This window comes from Capricornis sumatraensis, chromosome 10 (genome assembly GCF_032405125.1).
Source record: "Capricornis sumatraensis isolate serow.1 chromosome 10, serow.2, whole genome shotgun sequence".
NCBI classification, from domain to species: domain Eukaryota; kingdom Metazoa; phylum Chordata; class Mammalia; order Artiodactyla; family Bovidae; genus Capricornis; species Capricornis sumatraensis.
The window spans coordinates 106,094,977-106,115,368 of NC_091078.1; the positions used below are offsets into that span (position 1 = coordinate 106,094,977).

General features: G+C 58.1%; 1 protein-coding gene across 5 annotated transcripts in view; it reads left to right on the plus strand.

Moving 5' to 3' along the window:
• The first annotated feature begins 6,536 nt into the window (after positions 1-6,536).
• Positions 6,537-20,392, plus strand: part of CFAP100 (cilia and flagella associated protein 100) — a 30,711-nt gene continuing 16,855 nt past the window's right edge. Inside the window, exons 1-8 of one of the 5 annotated variants that reach the window (XM_068982660.1) lie at positions 6,537-6,595; positions 7,094-7,189; positions 8,027-8,193; positions 9,080-9,285; positions 10,587-11,114; positions 11,490-11,600; positions 11,955-12,062; positions 17,819-17,893. In XM_068982660.1, the coding sequence (XP_068838761.1) occupies positions 12,014-12,062; positions 17,819-17,893 (124 nt within the window). In that variant the 5' untranslated portion in view covers positions 6,537-6,595; positions 7,094-7,189; positions 8,027-8,193; ... (2 more) ...; positions 11,490-11,600; positions 11,955-12,013. Of the gene's footprint in view, positions 6,596-7,093; positions 7,190-8,026; positions 8,194-9,079; positions 9,286-10,586; positions 11,115-11,489; positions 11,601-11,954; positions 12,063-17,818; positions 17,894-20,392 lie in introns of those variants that run through there. The other 4 variants (XM_068982661.1, XM_068982663.1, XM_068982662.1 and 1 more) reach the window with 4 other exon arrangements.

Here is a 20,392-nt window from a genome sequence, read left to right on the forward strand (position 1 = left end):
AGGGCTGTATGTTTTGCCCTGTGTGCACTGGGCTGGCCGGGAGGGCTGTGTGTTTTGCCCTGTGTGCACTGGGCTGGCCGGGAGGGCTGTGTGTTTTGCCGTGTGTGCACTGGGCTGGCCGGGAGGGCTGTGTGTTTTGCCGTGTGTGCACTGGGCTGGCCGGGAGGGCTGTGTGTTTTGCCCTGTGTGCACTGGGCTGGCCGGGAGGGCTGTGTGTTTTGCCCTGTGTGCACTGGGCTGGCCGGGAGGGCTGTGTGTTTTGCCCTGTGTGCACTGGGCTGGCCGGGAGGGCTGTGTGTTTTGCCGTGTGTGCACTGGGCTGGCCGGGAGGGCTGTGTGTTTTGCCCTGTGTGCACTGGGCTGGCCGGGAGGGCTGTGTGTTTTGCCCTGGGTGCACTGGGCTGGCCGGGAGGGCTGTGTGTTTTGCCCTGTGTGCACTGGGCTGGCTGGGAGGGCTGTATGTTTTGCCTGAGGGCCTCGCTCTGGTCCGCTGATCTGCTTGTTCTGTATTCATGGGCTTTTCCCTTCTGTGTCTTTTGGCCACTGCCCTTCTGGACCCCTTTTCCCTATTTTAACTACCGAACAGGTCAGGACTGCTCCAAGGCACTGCTGTGTGCCAGGTGCTGCCTGGACGTTTGGGCTGCAGCAGCAAGCACTCAGGGAAAGACTTCAGCCCTTGGGAGCCTGCTTTCTGCCATGGAAGATGTCGCAGACAGTGGGAAGGCTCAGGCAGGAAGCGGGAGGCGGGTCAGGAGGGAGACAGGCCGGGCAAGATGAGAGGAGGGGCCCCACAGGGCCCCTGACCCTGAGTCTCGAGTCTCATCTCCTGAGGTCTGAGGGGTGGTCCTCCAGCTTGGCTGGGTGATAGCTGCCTGAGCTCTGGGCCCACCTGCACTTGGGAGGAAAGAGGCTGCCTTCACCAGCTGCTCCTGGGGTGCCAGACCAGGGGCGGGCAGGGTGCGCCAGGCGCAGCTGCAGGCTTGGGGGCAGGCCCAGGGGGAGCTGTGTGGCCTTCACACGCCTTGACCTGTCTGGGCCTCGGTTTCCTCATCTGTGAAACAGAGAAGGACATGCCGGCTCCCTGAGAAGCCTCGTGGCCTCTGGATGCATCTCCATGGATGGCTGCCTTGGGCACAGACGAGCCTGCTGGGCTGACTGTGGGCCCTGTGTCCCGTTTTTCTCTCCCCAGGAGGTGTTTGTCACTCCCAGGCTGTGGTTTACAGGTAAATTTGAGACTCTTGCCTTTAAATGTAATTTCTAATTCCCAGGGAGCCTTCAGGGCTTCAGTGCTTTATCTTGAAACACATAAAAAAGGCTGGTGCGCATATCTGCTTTTACTTCGTGCTCTCTGGCGCATCGGGGGTGTTTTCCAATGCACGAAGCCCCTTCCTTCCTGGCTCCCTGAGTTTTCTTCCAAGCTGCTCTCCCCAGGCCCACCCAGTGGCCCCTTGCCCTGCTCCCCTTTGGATCCCTGCTGCCTGGAGTCCGCTCCCCCTCCAGGGGGCCGCCTGTGCCCTCTCCCTTCCGCCTCCGCCCAGGGACACCTGCCCCTCGCCATTGCTGTTGTTTAGTCACTAAGTTTTGTCCAACTCTCTGCGACCCCGTGGACTGTAGCCCACCAGGCTCCTCTGTCCATGAGATTCTCCAGGCAAGAATGCTGGAGTGGGTTGCCGTTTCCTCCTGCAAGGGGTCTTCCCAAGCCAGGGATCGGACCTGTGTCTTTGGCTTGGTGGGTGGATTCTTTAACTTCTGAGCCACCAGGGAAGCCCTCCCCTCGCTGAGCACTGTTCAGAGAGCCCCCCACACCCCGCTGCCCTTCCAGCCCCCTCAGGCTAGCTGAGCCCCACTGCCTGTCTCCCGGCCTGTGCCCACTGGGCTGTAGGCAGTGTCTGTCTCTCCCCAGAAGGTTAGCTCTTTGAGGGGAGCGACTTTTGCTTCTTTTGCTCTTAGCCGCACTCCCAGCATGCCTAGTGGTGGTAAACACTCAGTAGTGACTCTTTCTTGAGAGATGGAAGGAGTCATCTCACCCTGCACACCTGCCCAGGCTGGGGTCCACCCCCGGAGGATAGTCTGAGGCTCTGTAGCTGGTTCTAGCTCCAGCACTGGCTCAGACCTGGGACCGGGGCAGGCGAGGACTGGCTGGGACAGAGCTTCCTGCACCCCCAGGCCGGCTCCCCACACCCTCCCCGGGGGGCCTCCCCTTCCTGACACTGCACTTGCGGTCCTCCCTAAGCTGTGATGGGCCCCACGGGGCCCCTGACCCCGAGTCTTGTCTCCTGAGGTCTGAGGGTGGTCCTTCAGCTTGTCTGGGTGACAGCTGCCTGAGCTCTGGGCCCACCTGCACTTGGGAGGAAAGAGGCGGCCTTCGCCAGCAGCTCCTGGTGCCAGACCAGGGGCGGGCAGAGGGGTGGCTGCAGCACAGACAGTGACCAGGACAGGCCTCACGGGGCTTTGCCCCCTGTTTTCCCGTCACCTCCAGGTCACCAGCAAATCTAGCAGATCTCGCCCAGAGAAGCGGACATCCCACTGGTCCCCCGTCCTTTGGGAAGGCTCAGGCGTGCTGCCATGAACAGCAGTGGGCACTGGGTGCTGGGAACCTGTGAGATGTTCACCTTCTTTTCAGTTCAGCTCAGTTCAGTCGCTCAGTCGTGTCCAACTCTGCAACCCCATGGACTGCAGCACACCAGGCCTCCCTGTCCGTCACCAACTCCTGGAATTCACTCAAACTCATGTCCATTGAGTCGGTGATGCCATCCAACCATCTCATCCTCTGTCATCCCCTTTTCCTGGCTTCAGTCTTTCCCAGCATCAGGGACTTTTCCAATGAGTCAATTCTTCACGTCAGATGGCCAAAGTATTGGAATTTCAGCTTCAACATCAGTCCTTCCAAAGAATATTCAGGACTGATTTCCTTTAGGATGGACTGTTTGGATTTCCTTGCAGTCCAAGGGACTCTCAAGAGTTTTCTCCAACACCACAGTTCAAAAGCATCAATTCTTCGGTGCTCAGCTTCCTTTATAGTCCAACTCTCACATCCATACATGACTACTGGAAAAACCATAGATTTGACAACACGAATCTTTGTTGGCAAAGTAATGTCTCTGCTTTTTAATATGCTGTCTAGGTTGGTCAAAACTTTTCTTCCTAGGAGTAAGCGTCTTAATTTCATGGCTGTAGTCACCATCTGCAGTGATTTTGGAGGCCCCCAAAATAAAGTCTGACACTGTTTCCATTGTTTCCCCATCTATTTGCCAGCAAGTGATGGGACCGGCTGCCATAATCTTAGTTTTCTGAATGTTGAGTTTTAGGTCAACTTGTCACTCTCCTCTTTCACTTTCATCAAGAGGCTTTTTAGTTCCTCTTCCCTTTCTGCCATAAGGGTGGTGTCATCTGCATATCTGAGGTTACTGATGTTTCTCCCGGCAATCTTGATTCCAGCTTGTGCTTCCTCCAGCCCAGCATTTCTCATGATGTACTCTGCATATAAGTTAAATAAGCAGGGTGGCAATAGACAGCCTTGACGTACTCCTTTCCTGATTTGGAACCAGTCTGTTGTTCCATGTCCAGTTCTAACTGTTGCTTCTTGACCTGCATATAGATTTCTCAAGAGGCAGGTCAGGTGGTCTGATATTCCCATCTCTTTAAGAATTTTCCAGAGTTTGTTGTGATCCACACAGTCAAAGTCTATGGTGTAGTCAATAAAGCAGAAGTAGATGTTTTTCTGGGACTCTCTTGCTTTTTCCATGATCCAATGGATGTTGGCAACTTGATCTCTGGTTCCTTTGCCTTTTCTAAACCCAGCTTGAACATCTGGAAGTTCACAGTTCACCTTCTTTCACATTACTTTAACAGTTATATATGGCTTCCGTGGTGGCTCAGAGGTATAGGGTCTGCCTTCCGACGGAGGGGACACGGCTCGATGCCTGAACCAGGAAGGTCCCACGTGCCTCGGGGCGGCTAGACTCGTGTGTCTCTGCTGAGCTTGCCTTCTAGAGCCTGTGCCCCACAGTGAGAGCAGCCGCTGCAGTGGGAAGCCTGTGCACCCCGCCTGGAGGGTAGCCCCTGCTCGCCGGAGCTCGAGAAGCCTGTATGCAGCACAAAGACAGCACAGCAGTAAATAAACATAAATGCTTTTTTAAAGAAGCTCAAACTCCAATACGCTGGCCACCTGATGTGAAGAGCTCAGTCATTTGAAACGACCTGGATGCTGGGAAAGATTGAAGGCAAGAGAGCGGGACGACAGAGGATGAACTGGTTGTATGGCATCACTGACTCGATGGACATGAGTTTGGGCAGGCTCCGGGAGTTGGTGATGGACAGGGAGGCCTGGCGTGCTGTGGTCCGTGGGGTCGCAGAGAGTTGGACACATTCATGTGAAGTGCTGACTGGACCCCCGTCTCCGCAGGTGCAGGGCTCACTGCTGTGTCCTCAGCTCTGCTCTGCTGGTCGCTGGCGTGAGGAGGGCCGTTCTGTCACACAAGCTACATTGCAAATCCCGGCAATTATTTTGCCCACAAATCTTCCATTTGGGCAGGTGCGGAGGGGGCAGTCTACTTCTGCACCACTTGGAATTTGCTGATGATTTGCAGCCTGGAGCCTGAAATTATCTGAAAGTTTGGTGACTCACGTCTGGGACGGATGCTGCCTCCAGGCTGAGGCCTCAACTGGGGTTACTAGCCAGGACACCCACGTGCAGTCTCCCCATGTGGCCAGGGCTTCCTCAGAACAAGGAAGCTGGTTCCAGGGCAGACAGTCCAGGAGAGAGAGCCAGGAGGAAGCCCTCTGTCTGTCGTGGCCTAGTCTGGAGAGTCACTCCACCTGACTCCCACGCCTGCTGTTCGTCAGGGCATCCCGAACACCTGCCAAGGTCCGAGGGATGTCCTGGTGGAGAGCAGCGGGGTTCTGGAAGGCCATTCAGGACTGGACGTGCTGTTCTGGCTATTTCTGGAAAATGCTACCTGTCATAACGGTCTGCAAATGCCTTCAAGGTTCCAGGAGAAAAATCACTCCTACCTAGAACTCTGTACCCTGCCAACCTATCAGTCACGTGATTGAAAGTGCAGGCTCTCGAAAGTTCACTCCCGTGAAGGTCTCAGAGAGCCTCTAAAAGAACACTCCACCAAAACAAGGGAGGGGAGCAAGGGTGCAGAAGACACTGTCCTGCAGGGAAGAAGGAAGGTAAGTCCTAAGGTGACGACTAACCAGGAGCCCAAGATATCAATCAGACGTCCTAAGAGCAGGAGGGCGTGGTGTCCCCGGGGCATCTGTGCGGGAGGACATGCGCCCCGAAGGCGCTGCCGCAGCGCCCTGTGCGCCTGTCACTGGGAAGTGATATTTAGAATCACTGTAGTGACGAGTGATCACAACACAGAATGAAACAGATGGCAAGGAGACTGGCTGTATAAACAGAGCAGGGACACAGGGTGTGTACAGATGCTTCATATGTGGCCACGATCAAAGTGCAGATAGAGGAACTATAGACCTTAGTGTTTGGCAGCAATCCATTAGCCAACCAGGGGAAGAGTGACACTGAGCCTCTGACATACTACAGACACGCACAAATAGTTTCCAGGAGGATTAAAGACAAAAACGTGGACAGCATGTCTGTAAAGCCTTTAGAAAATGGCGACATTTGTCATACACATAACTGACCAGGGATGGTCGTGTGGTGTTTTCATTGCGAAGTTGTGTCGGACTCTTTGGGACCCCATGGACTGTAGCCCACCAGGCTTCTCTGTTCACGGGATTTTCTAGGCAGGAATACTGGAGTGGGTTGCCATGCCCTCCTCCGGGGGTCTTCCCCACCCACAGACAGAACCCACACCTCCTGCACTGGCGGATGGATTCTTCACCACTGAGCCACACACAGGAAGCCCCAGGTTAGATTGCTGTTGGCTTCAGAAGTGCTCACACGGTAAAGCGTCTGCCCACAATGTGGGAGACCTGGGTTCGATCCCTGGGTCAGAAAGAGCCTCTGGAGAAGGAAATGGCAACCTACTCCAGTACTCTTGCTTGGAAAAATCTCATGGATGGAGGAGCTTAGTAGGCTACAGTCTATGGGGTTGCAAAGAGTTGGAACATGACTGAGAGACTTCACTCACTTTTCACTAAAGGGCCCAGCAAAGTTGGGGTAAAAACACCTTGGGTTAGGGTTTGGGGAGGATGGGGTTTAAACTGTGTTTCCGAAACAGGATTCTGAATAAATGAGGGTTCCGGTGGGGACGGGGCTGGGGCAGGACTGCAGGTTTCCCGACCAGGTCTAAATCAGGCAGGTGGGAGGGGGAGGGTGCTTGCCGGTGGGCACGGCCGCCTAGACTGTGATGGCCATACCTCCCATCCCTCTACACCCCCCCCCCCGCCCCCGCTCCTCGGCGGTCCAGGAAGCGGCCCTGGGGTCCCCAGCAGGACTCGGTGCCCGCAGGTGGCCGCGGCCTCTTCCGCGGGCGCGCAGAACAGCGATGCGGGCTCCGCCGCGCGCTCGCCCGGCCACAAGGTCGCCGTTTGCGCCTGACGTGGGCCCTCCGCTCGGCTTGTTTACCGTCCTGCGTCACCGGGAAACGTCCGGCCGCGGCCGGGGACAAAAGGTTCTTCCCTGGTGAGTCCCGCCGGACAGAGGGCGTTCGGGGGCGGCGTGCACACCGCCTTCGGGCGCCGCCAGGTGGCCGATCGGACGGCGCGCAGCCGCCGCTCTGCCCGCCTGCCCCAGCGTCCTTTGATCCCGGGAGCAAATCTGATCCCGGGAGCGATGACAGACCCCCATCACGGCGGGAACGACATGCCAACCCTCCCTGACCTGGCGGGCAGTTCCTACCCTCCCCGCCCCCGCCCCAGCCCGTGGGCCTCCATCTCCCCTCTCCACCGCTGCCTTCACCACCGCGCACTCTGCACCGCAGCCTCGCAGGGTCACTCCCGTTCCCTACGCTCCTCAGCGTCCCTGCTCCCCCAGGGCCCTCCCAGGACCCTGTTTAGACCCTCGGCATACTCGAACCCGGCCCAGACTCCTACCCTGGGCTCCAACACTGCCTGTAGCTCTCTGAACACATTCTCCTGCAGCCAAATGTGGATACAAAAAGCCGCCCTGTTTCCTCCCCAGGTTCCAATCAAATTACCTGCCCATCTGTGCTGTCAGGCAAGCAATCCAATGACAGGGAGGGGACCAGCAGGCTCGTCCCAAGCACCGCCAGGGCAGGTGAGCGCCCGGGGTGGGAGGAGCCTGCGGGGCAGGTGGAATGCTTCATACCCCCTTCCAGGGCCTGGGGGCCTCCCTGGGCGGGTCCACAAGGGTAGCGTGGACCGCAGCAGGGCTGGAGCCAAGCGGCCCCGTGTGGCGGGCCGGTGAGGTGGGAGCCGTGCACAGGGTCCGTGCGGCCCACACGAGCTCCGGCTCACCGTGAGGCAGACGTTCTCCACGGCCTGCAAGCTCTGGGCCTGAAGGGAAGGGAGAGGGGAATCCAGACACGAGCGGCCGGGGCAGGCGCCCGTCCAGCGAGCGGGAGTCACCAAGAGCGCCCCTGGGTTTCCCTCGGTGGCACGGGGGCTCCTTCCCGCTGCCACTGTCAGCCTCCAGACTCCTGGGGCAGCCACGGAGGCGTCCGACGTGGTCCACGTCCATTCTGCAGGAGACGACTGGCACCCAGGGGAGGGGTTCTAAACTTACACGGGCCCAGACGTCAGGCTCCCTGAGGCCAAGAAGCACAGGGAGGGACCCTGGCTGGCTGAGAACCCACAGTGTCCATCCCCTGCTGCGGACCCCCTAACCTGGCCCTCCCCAGATGCCTGGGCACCCTGTCTCCCCAGGCAGGGGCCAGGGTGGGTCGGGGTGGAGGAGGCACAGGGGTGGTCGTGCTCTGGGCTGTGCAGTCAGACTACCCAGGTTCGAGTCCCAGTTCTGCCTCTTATGGTCTGTGGTCATGGGAGAGCACCTTCCAGTCTGACTGCCAGCTTCCTTGTGGAGATCGCGACCACCCTGCTGGGGTGCCCTGCAGACCTCCAGTCAGGACACCCCTCCGACCACCCTATGATGCAGGCCACCCTTCTGACCACACTATGACCCAGGACGCCCCTCCGGCCGCGCTGTGACCCAGGACGCCCCTCCGGCCGCGCTGTGACCCAGGACGCCCCTCCGGCCACGCTGTGACCCAGGACGCCCCTCCGGCCGCGCTATGACGGAGGCAGACTGGCATCCTGAGCCAGGTACTGGGTTCTGTGCTCTTACACAGCATCTCTCCCAGGTGTTATGTTCCACTTTTCAGGTGGAGAAACTGAGACCCAGAGCACTAAAGTAAATTGTCCGGCGTCACACAGCCAGAGAGGGTCAGCATGGACCCATCCCAGCCTGATGCCACAGCCTGTCCCCTTGGCCACCAAGGTCTCCTGTCTCTGAGCAGTGAGTGGGGGTCAGGCTCTCATCTGGAAAACAGAAGCCCCTGGAGTTTCCAGGAGAGGAACTTGAATATAGGAAATTTGTTATACATGTGACGGAAGTAACTAGATGCCAAAATGGGAATGAATGGTGGGGCCATGGGAAATTAGCCAGGGCTCCTGGCCAGGCTCGAACCATGCAGGCCTGCCCGGAGGCCACAGCCGAGGAGCCCTTGAAAGCAGAGGGAGGGGACAGGTGCTCTGGCTCCAGTGTGTCCCGGCCCTCCAGCCTCTCTCCCACCAGACCCCTCGGGCGTCCGAGGAGCCAGGGCTAGGCAATGTTGGCGGAAGGACCTGGAGGATGTGGGCCATGACGGGACAGAGCAGCAGGATGCCCTGTTCCAGGGACATCTCCCAAGAGGTCAGCCTCGAACTGAGTCTTGAGAAGTGTAGTGGAACCAAGCAGGACCCTCTGGGGCCTTCCTGGGATAGGCCTACCCACTCATGTCATCCACGTGCTTCTTGTCTGTAGAAAAACATTCGCCAAAGAATAAATGTGATCAGAGAAATGAGAAAACCTAGAGGAAAAGGAAAACAGTCAAGTAAGACAAAATAAGGAGAGGTTAGTCATTAAACTGAGCACAGCACAGAGCCAGGGAGCTCTAGGTTTTCCTCAAGGGCTGGAGGTGGCATTTTGAGCCCCACCCCTGTTTTGCAGACACCGAAACCCATGCCCGATGGGAGAAAATAACTGTGTGCTGCCCGCAAGATGTGGCCCCCAGAGTGGACAGAACCAGAGGGTGGTGAAGCTGACCCCAGGTTACTTCACAATCGGAAGGATGTCCACACGCTGATCATGGCCTCCACAGCCCTCTGCCCTGGCATAGCCCCCCTCCTACGTGATCTCCAGGCAAAACCCAGGGGGTGAGTTGAGTCTTGGACATAAGTCCACAGTCTCCCCAAGACTGCCAGTTTCCCCAGTAAAACCATCTTTCCTGTTACTTAACACTTGTCCCTCAGTATCGATTTCTTGATCGACCTGCAGCTGAACCCGAGTTTGCTAACAGTAGGAGTTTGACATCAGAATAAAGGCCATTCCAAAAAACGGGAGACTAGAAGCCCAGGCACAGAGTCGGTTTTGTAGGAGTGGCCTGAGACCTGCTGCCATGGGAACATACCAGCTCCTGTCCACCCGCTGGACCACCTGGGCCTCTGACAACCCCCCCTGCTGGGCTGGGGACCCCTTCTTAGGAGCCCCCACTTCCTTCCTGCCTCTCTTGCAGTCAGGGTGGAGGTGGGCCCCTCAGGCTCCTGCCTATCAGACATAGAGGCAGGCAGGTGACCCAGGTTCTGCAGGTCAGAAACACACATCAGGACCCTCTCACGCCCAGGGTCACACCTGCTGCCCGCCTTGGGCTCACTCCTGACACCACCATCTGGGGGTGTAGCTGGCTTCCACCCCTGCAGACTCAGGGAGCCCCCCTGCCCTTTTCATTTTTAATTGGCTACTGTTGATTTCCATATCTGTTCTCAAGAGCTCTGACTGTCACCTTTTCTTTTAGAAGGAAATCAGCTCACAGGTTGTTAACAAAGGGTTGGCTTTTCTCCTTTTGAGATGGGTATTTTCCAGACTCCTAAAGTCTAGTTAGAACTCACGGTGCCTGAGATGAGCCCTCTCAGAACAGCGTGCTGTCCTACTCAGCCACCGGCTCACACAGTCCGCACTGTAGACGGGGGCCCAGGGAGGCAGACTCAGGCCAGCAGCTGGGTCATTGGGACTGTAAGGCTCCCCCCACTTTGGGCAGACCCAGAACAGACCAAAGAACTGCTCCTGCCTCGGGCAGAGCTGGGAGTTGCTGGGACTCACTGGTTCCGCAGTACTGGCCTGCGGATTGTCCAGAGGTCCCCAGTGGCACCTAAATGCCTTATGTGTGTTAGTCACTCAGTCGAGTCCGATTCTTTGCGGCCCCATGGACTGTAGCTTGCCAGATGCCCCTGTCCATGGGATTCTCTAGGCAAGAATACTGGAGTGGGTAGCCACTGAACCACCCTTGTCGATCTATAAATCCCTGAGATGAGATGTGTGGGCAGAACTGATGGCCACGGTCAAATCTCAAGGAGGGGCCTCCTGCTGTTTTGGGGGATAGGGGACCTGGCGGGGTGGGGGTGGGGGCGGGGGGTGAGTCTCGGCGATTGAGCGCGGACCCCTCCCTGTTTACTGACAGGTGTGCCACCCTGCCTTCATCATGGGTCACATGCAGCCTGTGGAGCAGCGGATCGCCACTCGAGTCAGCACCGAAGTCACCTTCGCCGGGCGGGCTTGTCGGCGCCCAGATCGCCGGGTCCGCCCCCGGGTCCTGCAGAATGTTTGCTTCTGTAACTAGTTCCCAGCACGTGGGATGCTGCGGCCCGGGACCACAATTGTCAGAGCCGCCCCTCTAGACTGTAAGGTTCACTCGGCAGCAAGAGGCAGGTAGGTGGTGCAGGTGAAAAAATCAATCAGGAGAAGGACGGAAACAGCAAGAGAGGTGCAGGCTGGGAAGGAAGCCGGCGCGAGCTGGCCAGGGCGAGTCCTCTTACAGCGCAGCCCCTCAGCCGCGCGGGCGCAGTGGGGAGGCCGGAGCCTTTGTGACGTCACAGCCCCGCCCGCCGGGAGAATGGTTGCCATGGCGACGTAAACCGAAGGCCTGGGCTCGCGGAGCCCCGGGGCAGAAGCTCAGAGGCTTCGGAGAGAGCGCCGGCGTGCGGAGCGGGTGGGTGCTCTAGGGACCTGGGCGGGAGCCACGGGCGGGGTCGGGGCGGACACCTCGCGCGCCCCTCCAAGCCCCTGTCGCAAGGCTCCCTGTTCCTTACTCATCGCATAGCCAGCCGTCTAGCAACCCCTCTTCCCTCCGGGCCCATGCACCCTCGCCACACGCCCGGACGGGCCAGACGTGGGTGTGGGGAGGCCCGGCCCTGCTACAAGCCGAGTACCTCGCTTCCTTTCGTGGAGGCTGCAGCAGGCATGCGGCTGGAAGGGTGCAAGCTTTGGAGTCAAGGAACCCTGGACGGGAGTCCCAGCCTCGGCCTCTCCTGGCGGTGTGACTTTGGCCAGTTTGCTACTTTGTTTCCTCCTCTGCAAAATGCAGACTAGCTCCGCAAATAGTGAAAAAAAGCGCCGCGGTGGGGCGGAACGCCTGATGAGCCACCAATCAGCGCCTCCTCTGGTCCTCAGGGAGCTTACGTTCTAGGGGAACTAGGTAATCGACCGTTGTTAGAGGGATACATCAGCTATTGAAAACCGGTCAAAGGGAAGAGGACGGGATGGTGGGAAGATGCTTCTGGGGAGGGGCGGGCCTGAGTGCTGGTCGAGGGTGGGAGGGGCCAAGGCTCGGGCTGGCCGTGGGTGGGCGGCTCTGCGAGCAGGACTAGCCCTGGGAGGCTGGAACCACGGGGGGAGAGGAGGGAGGCGCGGCGGGTCGGAGCTGCAAGTGTACTCCTCGTGGTGAGCCTTGGGTAGGTGCCCGCTGTTCTCAGCAGCCGTCGGCGGAGGGCGGGCTGCGGGCTGCGGGCTGCGGGCTGGACCCACCGGCTCACGCGCTGTCTCTCCCCAGGTTGGGAGTCTCCTCTACCGACGTCAGGTTTCTCAGTGCACGCTTCCTCCTCGGCGCAGATGTCCGAGAACCTGCCTGCTGTGGTCTCCAAGAGCGTAACTTTCAACAGTAAGTGGTGGGCTGGGGGGCTTGCGCAGCGTCAGAGGCAGCCTTGGGGGGCCTGGGGCGGCGGAATCAAGGTGGAATCAAGGCGACAACGATTCTAAGCCAGGCCACGGTCCAGAAATCACAGGCTTTGCCAAGTTCCCTAGAAACTCCGTGCTGTAATCCCTAGGGCTGCTCTAGCCAAGCCCCACCCCAGCCTGGGGCTTAACCCCCAGAGTTTATTGTTTCACAGCTGCTGGGACCAGGAGTCCCGGGCAGGGATGCTTCCGTTCTGAGGCGGAAGGGGACCCTGCGCCCTGTGCCTCCCGGATTCTGGCGGTTTGCTGGCGACCTCTGGTGGTGTGTGGCTGGTAGAAGCGTCGCCGCGGTCTCTGCCTTCATCTTCACTCCATCCTCACGTTCTGCGTGTGTGTTCCATCATTTCCCCTTCTTATTAAGGCTGTGCACACTCGCCCAGCGTGACCTCACTGGAGGTACATCTGCAGCCACTCTATTTTCAAACAGGGTCACATGCTATGGTGCTGGGCGTTGGGACTTCAGATCTTCAAAAGCATTCGAGAGGGGAACACAGTTCACCCCAAGACAGGCCTTGAGGAGGGTGCCACAGTGGAGGTGGGGCTCGCTCAGCCTTCCTGCAGCCTCAGCTGCTGGCCAGCACCCCCCACCCCCCTGCGCTGGAGGCCCGCACCTCCTCCCCGGGGCTCCTGCTGAGGGGCAGAACTGGCCACACACCCTCTGCTTTGGTTTACTGGTCCTGAGCTTCTGATTCCAAAGGGTGTTGAGAGCCCCCGAGTGAAACCCCACCTGCTTGGAGGCTCCGCTGTGTTCTCTTTCCCTGCAAGCCTGATGCCTGCCGTGCTCACACCTTGCACACATCCACAGAAATGCACGCACAGCCTGTCCTTTTCTCACACCAATGGCCACACAACAGAAACGCTCCCTGTGCCTTCTTCTTCCCCATTAACCCAGATGCTGTGCAGTCTGCTCCTTATCAAACCTCGAGCTCCCATAAACCTCTAGTGCTTCCAGCAGAGGTGCTTCCACGTGTGCGGGTACAGTCTCTGTTGGAGGCTGCTGTCCATGGCTGTCCCTGTTACACTGTGTAACAGTGTACCCCCTCCCTCTTTCTCATCCGCTCTGCTCTGGAGTAAACTGAGAAATGAAGAAAGACTGAACCGGGGTTACCAGAAAAAAGACAACTTTGAAATGTTTACAGATAACAAAACAAAACAAAGCAACGTGATGGTGCTGTTGACTGAAAAAATATCCACAACCTGCAAGTTTAGAATTATGTTTCATTCCCTGGGGATATTTGGGCTTCCTAGGTGGTGCTAGTGGTAAAGAACCGCCTGCTAATGCAGGAGTCTCAAGAGATGCAGGTTCAGTCCCTGAGTTGGGAAGATCCCCTGGAGTAGGAAGTGGCAGCTCGCTCCAGTATTCTCTCCTGGGGAGTTCCATGGACAGAGGGGCCTGGCGGCTACAGCCCATGAGGGCGCAGAGAGGCAGACACGACTGGGCGCACGTGGAAGCTGAGTCGTGTCTTACTCAGCGTGAGTGTGCAGGACTTCAAGCCTGGGAGAAGCATGGAGGGAACTGCTACAGGAGGGGAGGGGAGGAGGAGGCTCACACAGAAGTTTTGCCACAAAGAGCAGGTAGTCTGAACATCAAAAGATTATCGTTAATGAAAGAAAACCAGACAGCCTGGGTTAAGGAACTTAGCGCTTTTCCAGGTGTGGGAAGATGCGAGAGTCTGGGCTCGCTGAAACGTTCCTTTCACGTGCCCGTCAGCTCCCTGGGGCCAGTGTCCTTCCTTTACCATTGGCACCGGTGCCCGGGGATCGCAGGTCTTGTTCTCCTTCCTGGGTGCCCTGGAGGGCAGGAGTCAGTTTAGACTGTGGCTTTCTTGTTTATTGATGTGGCGGAAAATACTCCGTTCTCAGAGGGGAGGGTGTTCTAGGCCATGAGCTGGGGATGAGGTGAGGTGCTGGAGGCGAGTGTGGGCCAGTGTGTAGGGCCCTGTGGGCAGGGGGAGGACCTGCTGGCATGATGGAGACAGCCCAGGTATACGAGTGTGTGACTGGGGCACCATCCCTCCCACCCTGAGTGGGGGTGGGGGTGGGGGAAATGGCCACAACTCTGTCGAGACACGGCTAGTCCGTGCCCTGGCGTAGAGGGCAGAGGACCTCGGTGGGGAGCTTGGCCTGGCAGAGGGGCTGGCCACACCAGAGTGGAACCCAGGCTCCCCAGGCAGGGCTGGTGGGGGCGGGGCTGCAGGACCCCTGCTTCTGGGAGACGCGGCCTGTGGCTGGTCCCTCTGTCTCTGGAGGCTCCTGGCATCCAGGCCAGAACCCACCTGAGTGACTTGGGTCCAGGGGTGGATTGCGGGGGGAGTGATCGCTGAGTGGATGGTGGTATCTCCCAAAGGCGAGACTGAGCGGGGCGAGGGGTCATTCCTGGTGAAGGAAGCTCACTGCCAGGGTCTAACTTGGAGCAGGCTGGTGGGGGGAGCATGCTCCCTCATGTCTGCACCTCCTGTGCTGGGGACACCCCCGCCCCACGTGTAGGCGTCCCCCCCCCATCTGCTGCTGACTGTAGGGATGGTGCTGAATGCAGCCCTTTAATCTGGTGACTTAGGGAATACGGTTTTAAGCGACCCAGTCTTAGTCTGGGGAGCTGCAGAATCGGGCTGTCCAAAACCCGGGCTGGGGGTCACGTGTGGGCACGCCTGCTCTGTGCCAGGCACTGTGCTGGAGTGCAGAGGTCAAGGGCACAGAGGCAGGCCTGCTCTCAGAGGGTTTGGGGCAGAGTGACCTGCCGCTCTCCTCTCTGCTCCTCGGACAGACCACGCAGTCCTGCACAGAGTGCCCCCCCACCGGCCCCCCACGAGCTTTCTCAGTGAGCCACCCCCCCACCCCACCATCCAGGGCTTTCCTGGGGGCCCACACCTTCCCCTCCCTCCTCCTTCGCCAGCTTTATCTTCTAGTAGCCCTGGCCCCCTCCCCTGGCCGGTAGACTGTCATCTGCCTGAGGGCTGGGGGCTCTCTGTCTGCCTCTAAGGCTGCTGTCTTCTCCAGAGCCCGGTGCACAGGAAGCCCGCAATGCAATTGTGTTAGGCTGCAAGCTTTCCCCAAGGGTTAGGCCTCCCACCGCTGCTCCCCAACACCGTGCTGCGTTCAGCTAGAGCCTTTAGACGGGGACGGAAGAAGCCAGACTCTCTGCTCACAGATGTCGTGATCCTGTATGTGGAGAATCCCTGAGAAAGCTCTGTGTGCTCAGAAATGAATGCAGCAGCGTAGGAGAGCACAAGACCAACACTCAAACACGAGTCGCGTTTCCATATTCCAGCCACGAGCAGTCCAGCTTGGGAATAAGGGGCAGTTCCATTCACTATGGCATTAGATAGAACAGATATCCAGGAAAGGGGGGACGTCATGGGAGATGACCAAGCAAGAAGACCCGGAGTCAGTCTCTCCAGCAGACTCTCCAGCAGGCAGGCGCTGTCAGAGCCCCGGACAGGAACTCTCCCGCTTCCGGGAGAGAAGTTAATGCCGAGGCGGGGGCATTCTGGGGGATTCTGGCATTTTGTGGCGTGGCTACCAGCCTCCAGCTTCCAGTCCAGCGGCAGCGGGGAGGGCGGCCTGAGTTCCTTGTGTGGCTTGCTGGTGCCAGTGTTGGAAGGAGAAGTCAGTTCCGACTCCATGTTGGAACTGTTTCTTTGACTTGCTTTCTGTCACTTTTGCTGTTATGATCATACGGAACGGCCTGTCTCAGAGAATCCTGCCCCTCTGCCTGACTGTTAACCAAGTGCCTTTGTCCAGAACTCTGTCCACCTGTGGATGGCAAGGAAGAAGCTGACACATACCCGTGCCTGAGGCTTGCCATCCCAGGAGATGTTTGCAAGAGTAATGGTCTTTTCATGTTGCTTCCTCATCTCCTTCCATCTCTGATCTATAAGAGAACCTGGCATCCAGACCCCACTGTGTTGCTCATTCACTCAATTGTGTCTGACTCTCTGCAACCCCATGGACTGCAGCACGCCAGGCCTCCCTGTCCATCACCAGTTCCCAGAGTTTGCTCAGACTCACGTCCATCAAGTCGGTGATGCCATCCAACCGTTTCATCCTCTGTCGTCCCCTTCTCCCACCTTCCCAGCATCAGGGTCTTTTCTAGACCCCACAGGATGGTTACTTTGAGGTGCTCGCCTGCCGTCTTCCTGATCTGCCGGCTCCCTGATCCAAGTCTCTTTCTGGCCTCAGCCCCTCGTCTCAGGTTCACTGGTCTCTCGTGTGGCGAGCAGAGCTAGTTGCGCTTGGAAACACCAGGGTGGGCAGCAAGGACCGTCCTCCAAGTCGGGCTGTCTGATTGCTGAAGGGCCGCACGGAGGCTGGAGCCACTTCCCTGCCACGTCTGTTGCTGGGAATTTAGAAACGGGACCCCTTCTCTTGTTTTGGACCCAGTGTCTTAAGGAAATCTTTTTTACAAATTTTATTTATTGATTTATTTTTGGAGAAAACCCAACCCCCGTTGCAGCCCCATCAAGGAGCACAGACCCGCACCTTTCGCTTGTGGCACCTGGGCCATGGGGGTTCTGGAGGGCAGGAGTGCCCAGGGGCTTGGGGCAGGTGGGTGTTGGGCCTGCTCTGTCTGAGCCCACCTCCCGTGTCTCGGTTCCCTCTGTTACTAAGAAGCAGCAGCATCTCCCGAGTCTTGTGGGGGCCGCTCCAGAGCTGACCCAGGGAGGCCCGGGGTGGGGTGAGCTCCCACATCTTGGACAGGCAGGCACTGGGGAGATGCTGGGAAGAACCCAGATGAAGGGAGGGCACGTGGACAAGCGCCATGGTGGCGAGAAAGGCGCCTCGAGGAGGGACACAGAGCCTGCACAGCGGGCTCGACCTCAGGAGTCAGGGCGTGCGGGGCCATGGGGGCTGGTGAGGACAGGTGCTGAGCGGAGGAGGAGGGCCTGGCTGCAGGTCTGGGGATGCTCGAGGCACTGACTTTGCTGAGCTCTAGGCTCCTGTAGGGCCTCTGGGGGGTGTGCGGTGCGTTGGGGAGCACTGGGGGAATTCAGTGCTGCTGCTGGGTCATCTCCACAGACCAGGTGACCAGCGGGTAATGGCAGCCACCCACCTGCGTTGCCTGCCTGCCTCAGGAGGCGCCGCGGTGTCAGCTGGCAGGGGAATGGCAGGGAAGGGGTCTCTGCGTCTTCTACTGCAGTCCCCAGAGGCCTGAGGAGGCTCCCAGCAGAAGGGTTGGCTGGGCAGGCGTCAGAGGCACAGAGCCTGTGGTCTCTGTGAAGAACCGTCCTGCTCTGTTCTTAGGAGAAAAGGGGAGGGGTGCCCAATGGGAGTCACAAGATGCTGTCATGGGTCGGGCACATATGCGGCACTTTTGTGGCCCTTCTTTTGCTCAATCCTCAAAACTTCCTGGCAAGGCCAGCATAATCATCAGGTGAGGGCGCTCTGGGGCACCTGGCAGGTGGGGCCCTGGGGCGGGGCACCTGGCAGGTGGGGCCCTGGGGCGGGGCACCTGGCAGGTGGGGCCCTGGGGCGGGGCACCTGGCAGGTGGGGCCCTGGGGCGGGGCACCTGGCAGGTGGGGCCCTGGGGCGGGGCACCTGGCAGGTGGGGCCCTGGGGCGGGGCACCTGGCAGGTGGGGCCCTGGGGCGGGGCATCTGGCAGGTGTGGGCGCTATGGGTCACCTGACACGCTGTCACACGCTGCTGAGTCTTTGCTGTGGCTGCCACTTTTGTGTCTCCCCAGAGCATGGCCCAGAATCCATGGATAACAGTTCTTCAGTCACTGAAGAAAAGAAGAAGCGTGCGAAAAAAGGCAAAGGTAATTCTGGACCTGGGAGTGCAGTCCCATCAGTGGGAGCCAAACTCTCACCCTCAGGCCTCAGATGTCCTCAGACGTAGCTTCTGGTGGGAAGGACGGTGAGAAAAGGCTCTGCTTTCATTAGAAACTGGGTCACTGAAGCCTGAAGCAACAGGAGCGTAAGCCACAAAGTAGGATCTTCTTTCCCTCCAGTGCTGAGCGGCGTGGGGGCGGGCCGGGGCTCCGTGGCTCTACTGGAAGCAGCCCTGCAAGCCTCCCAGGCGGCCAGGTTCTAAGTCTTTCTGCTCGACCATCACTACTTTCTGGTCTCTCAACCACAAGCTTGTTGCCTGGGTAGAGAATGGCTGCAGTAGCTCCAGCTATCACATCTGCTTCCAGACAGGGAGAAGGAGGAAAGGGAAAGGCTAACTCAGCCGTCCTTGGGAAAAGATCTTTCCCAGAAGTCCCACCAACAGTTTCTTGCCACACTCCATTTGTTATGGGGCCATCAGTATCTGCAAGGGAGGCTGAGCAATGCAGCTTTTCAGTGAGTCGCAAGGTGGCCACCTGTCAGGAGATAGAAAGGGGTGCCTCTGGCAGCCGCACGCCTTGTCCTCCGGGCCCTGCTGTGTCCTCCATGGCTTGGCTTCCTGGACCCCCTCCTGGCCCCTTGGCTGTCCGCACCCCCAGCCCGGCCCCACAAGCCAGTCTGCTGCTCCTGCAGAGGCGAGCAGCTCTGAGCCCGTTCCCTGAGCCTGCCTTCTCTGACCAAGCTCCCGCCCTGGGGCTGGGCTTCCCTGCCCACCCCCACTTCCTCTTTTAGTTATCAAAACCCAGACCTGCCTAGTAGAGCCTGAAGGTCAGTGAACTCGTGCTCGTCACCAGATAGGAAGCAGACAAGATTTAGCCACGTTTGCCTCACCTATTCTTCTCTTTTTTCTTTTTTTGTCTTTGCCAGAATATTTCACTGTTTCAAAATTTGTTTTTCTTTTCTTTTTTTTGAAGTGTAGTTGATTTACACTGCTGTGCTGTAGAGAGCACAGTGATTCAGCTATGCACATACACACAGTCTTTTTAATATTCTTTTCCATTATGGTTCATCCCAGGATATTGCCTATCTGTGCTGTACAGTGAAAGTGTTACTCACTCAGTCATGTCTGACTCTTTGCAACCCCATGGACTGTAGCCCGCCAGGCTCCTCTGTCCATGGGATTCTCCAGGCAAAAGTACTGGAGTGGGTTGCCATTTCCTCCTCCAGGGGATTTTTCTTACCCCGGGATCGAGCCTGCGTCTCTCCCGTCTCCTGCTTTGTAAGCTGGGTTCTTTACCGCTAGTGCCGCCTGGGAAGCCCTGTTTCGGCTGCGCTGGATCTTAGCCGGGCACAAGAGCTCTTCGTCTTCATTGCGGCATGCAGGGTCTCTCGTTGGCTGCATGAGAACCCTTAGTTGCGGCACGTGGGATCTGGTTCCCTGACTAGGGATTGAACCCGGGCCCCCTTCGTCGGCAGCACAGAGACTTAGCCACTGGACCAAGAGGGAGGCCCCTGTGTGCACGTGAGAGGCCACGTCTAAGTGATATCAGGTGCTTGTCTTTTCCTTTCTGACTTCTCTCTAAGTGATATCATAAGGTGCCTGTCTTTTTCTCTCTGACTTCTCTCTAAGTGACATCACAAGGCGCGTGTCTTTTTCTCTCTGACTTCTCCCTAAGTGATATCATAAGGTGCCTGTCTTTTTCTCTCTGACTTCTCTCTAAGTGACATCACAAGGCGCGTGTCTTTTTCTCTCTGACTTCTCTCTAAGTGATATCACAAGGCGCGTGTCTTTTTCTCTCTGACTTCTCTCTAAGTGACATGACAAGGCATGTGTCTTTTTCTCTCTGACCTCTCCTGGTGTGATAACCTCTGGTCGCGCCCACATTGCTGCAGATTTTGCCAGGACAGACTCCAGGCGCGACTGCTCTCCTGCAGTGTGCATCTTCAAATGTCAGGACCTTTCTCACGTGCCCAGAAGCAGTGAACCAGACCATCATCAGAGTTACCCAGTTGTCTCAGGAACATCTTCCCACAGAAGCTTTGTTCTCATCCAGTCAGTTGAGATCTGAACACCTTCAGCCTTGTCTAACCGAGCAGAGCGGCCTCCGCGTCCTCTCGCTCCCTATGCTTCTGGTGGAGAAACGGTGCTGCTCATCCGATAGCCTGTCCCTGTGGCGAGCACGTCTGCCCCCTTCCTGGTGGTGTCACTGAGGCCGTTTCTGTCGGTCCTGCATTTCCTCTGGCTCAGCGTTAACCAGGCTGCCTGAGAGAACCTGTGTCTGCCTGTGTGTGCACAGACCCCTTCCAGGAGGGCTGTGTGCTCTCCGCTGCCTCCCTGGAAGCCACCTGTGAGCGCTGGGCTCAGCTGGATCCCGCATTGCCCATCCCAGCTGTTCACCCAACAGTTTCTTCTACCCATGATGCTTTGCACTGAGCTGAGCGTGACAGTAAGGGCCAGGGGTCTGCACTGTGGCTTGTCTGTCTGTCTT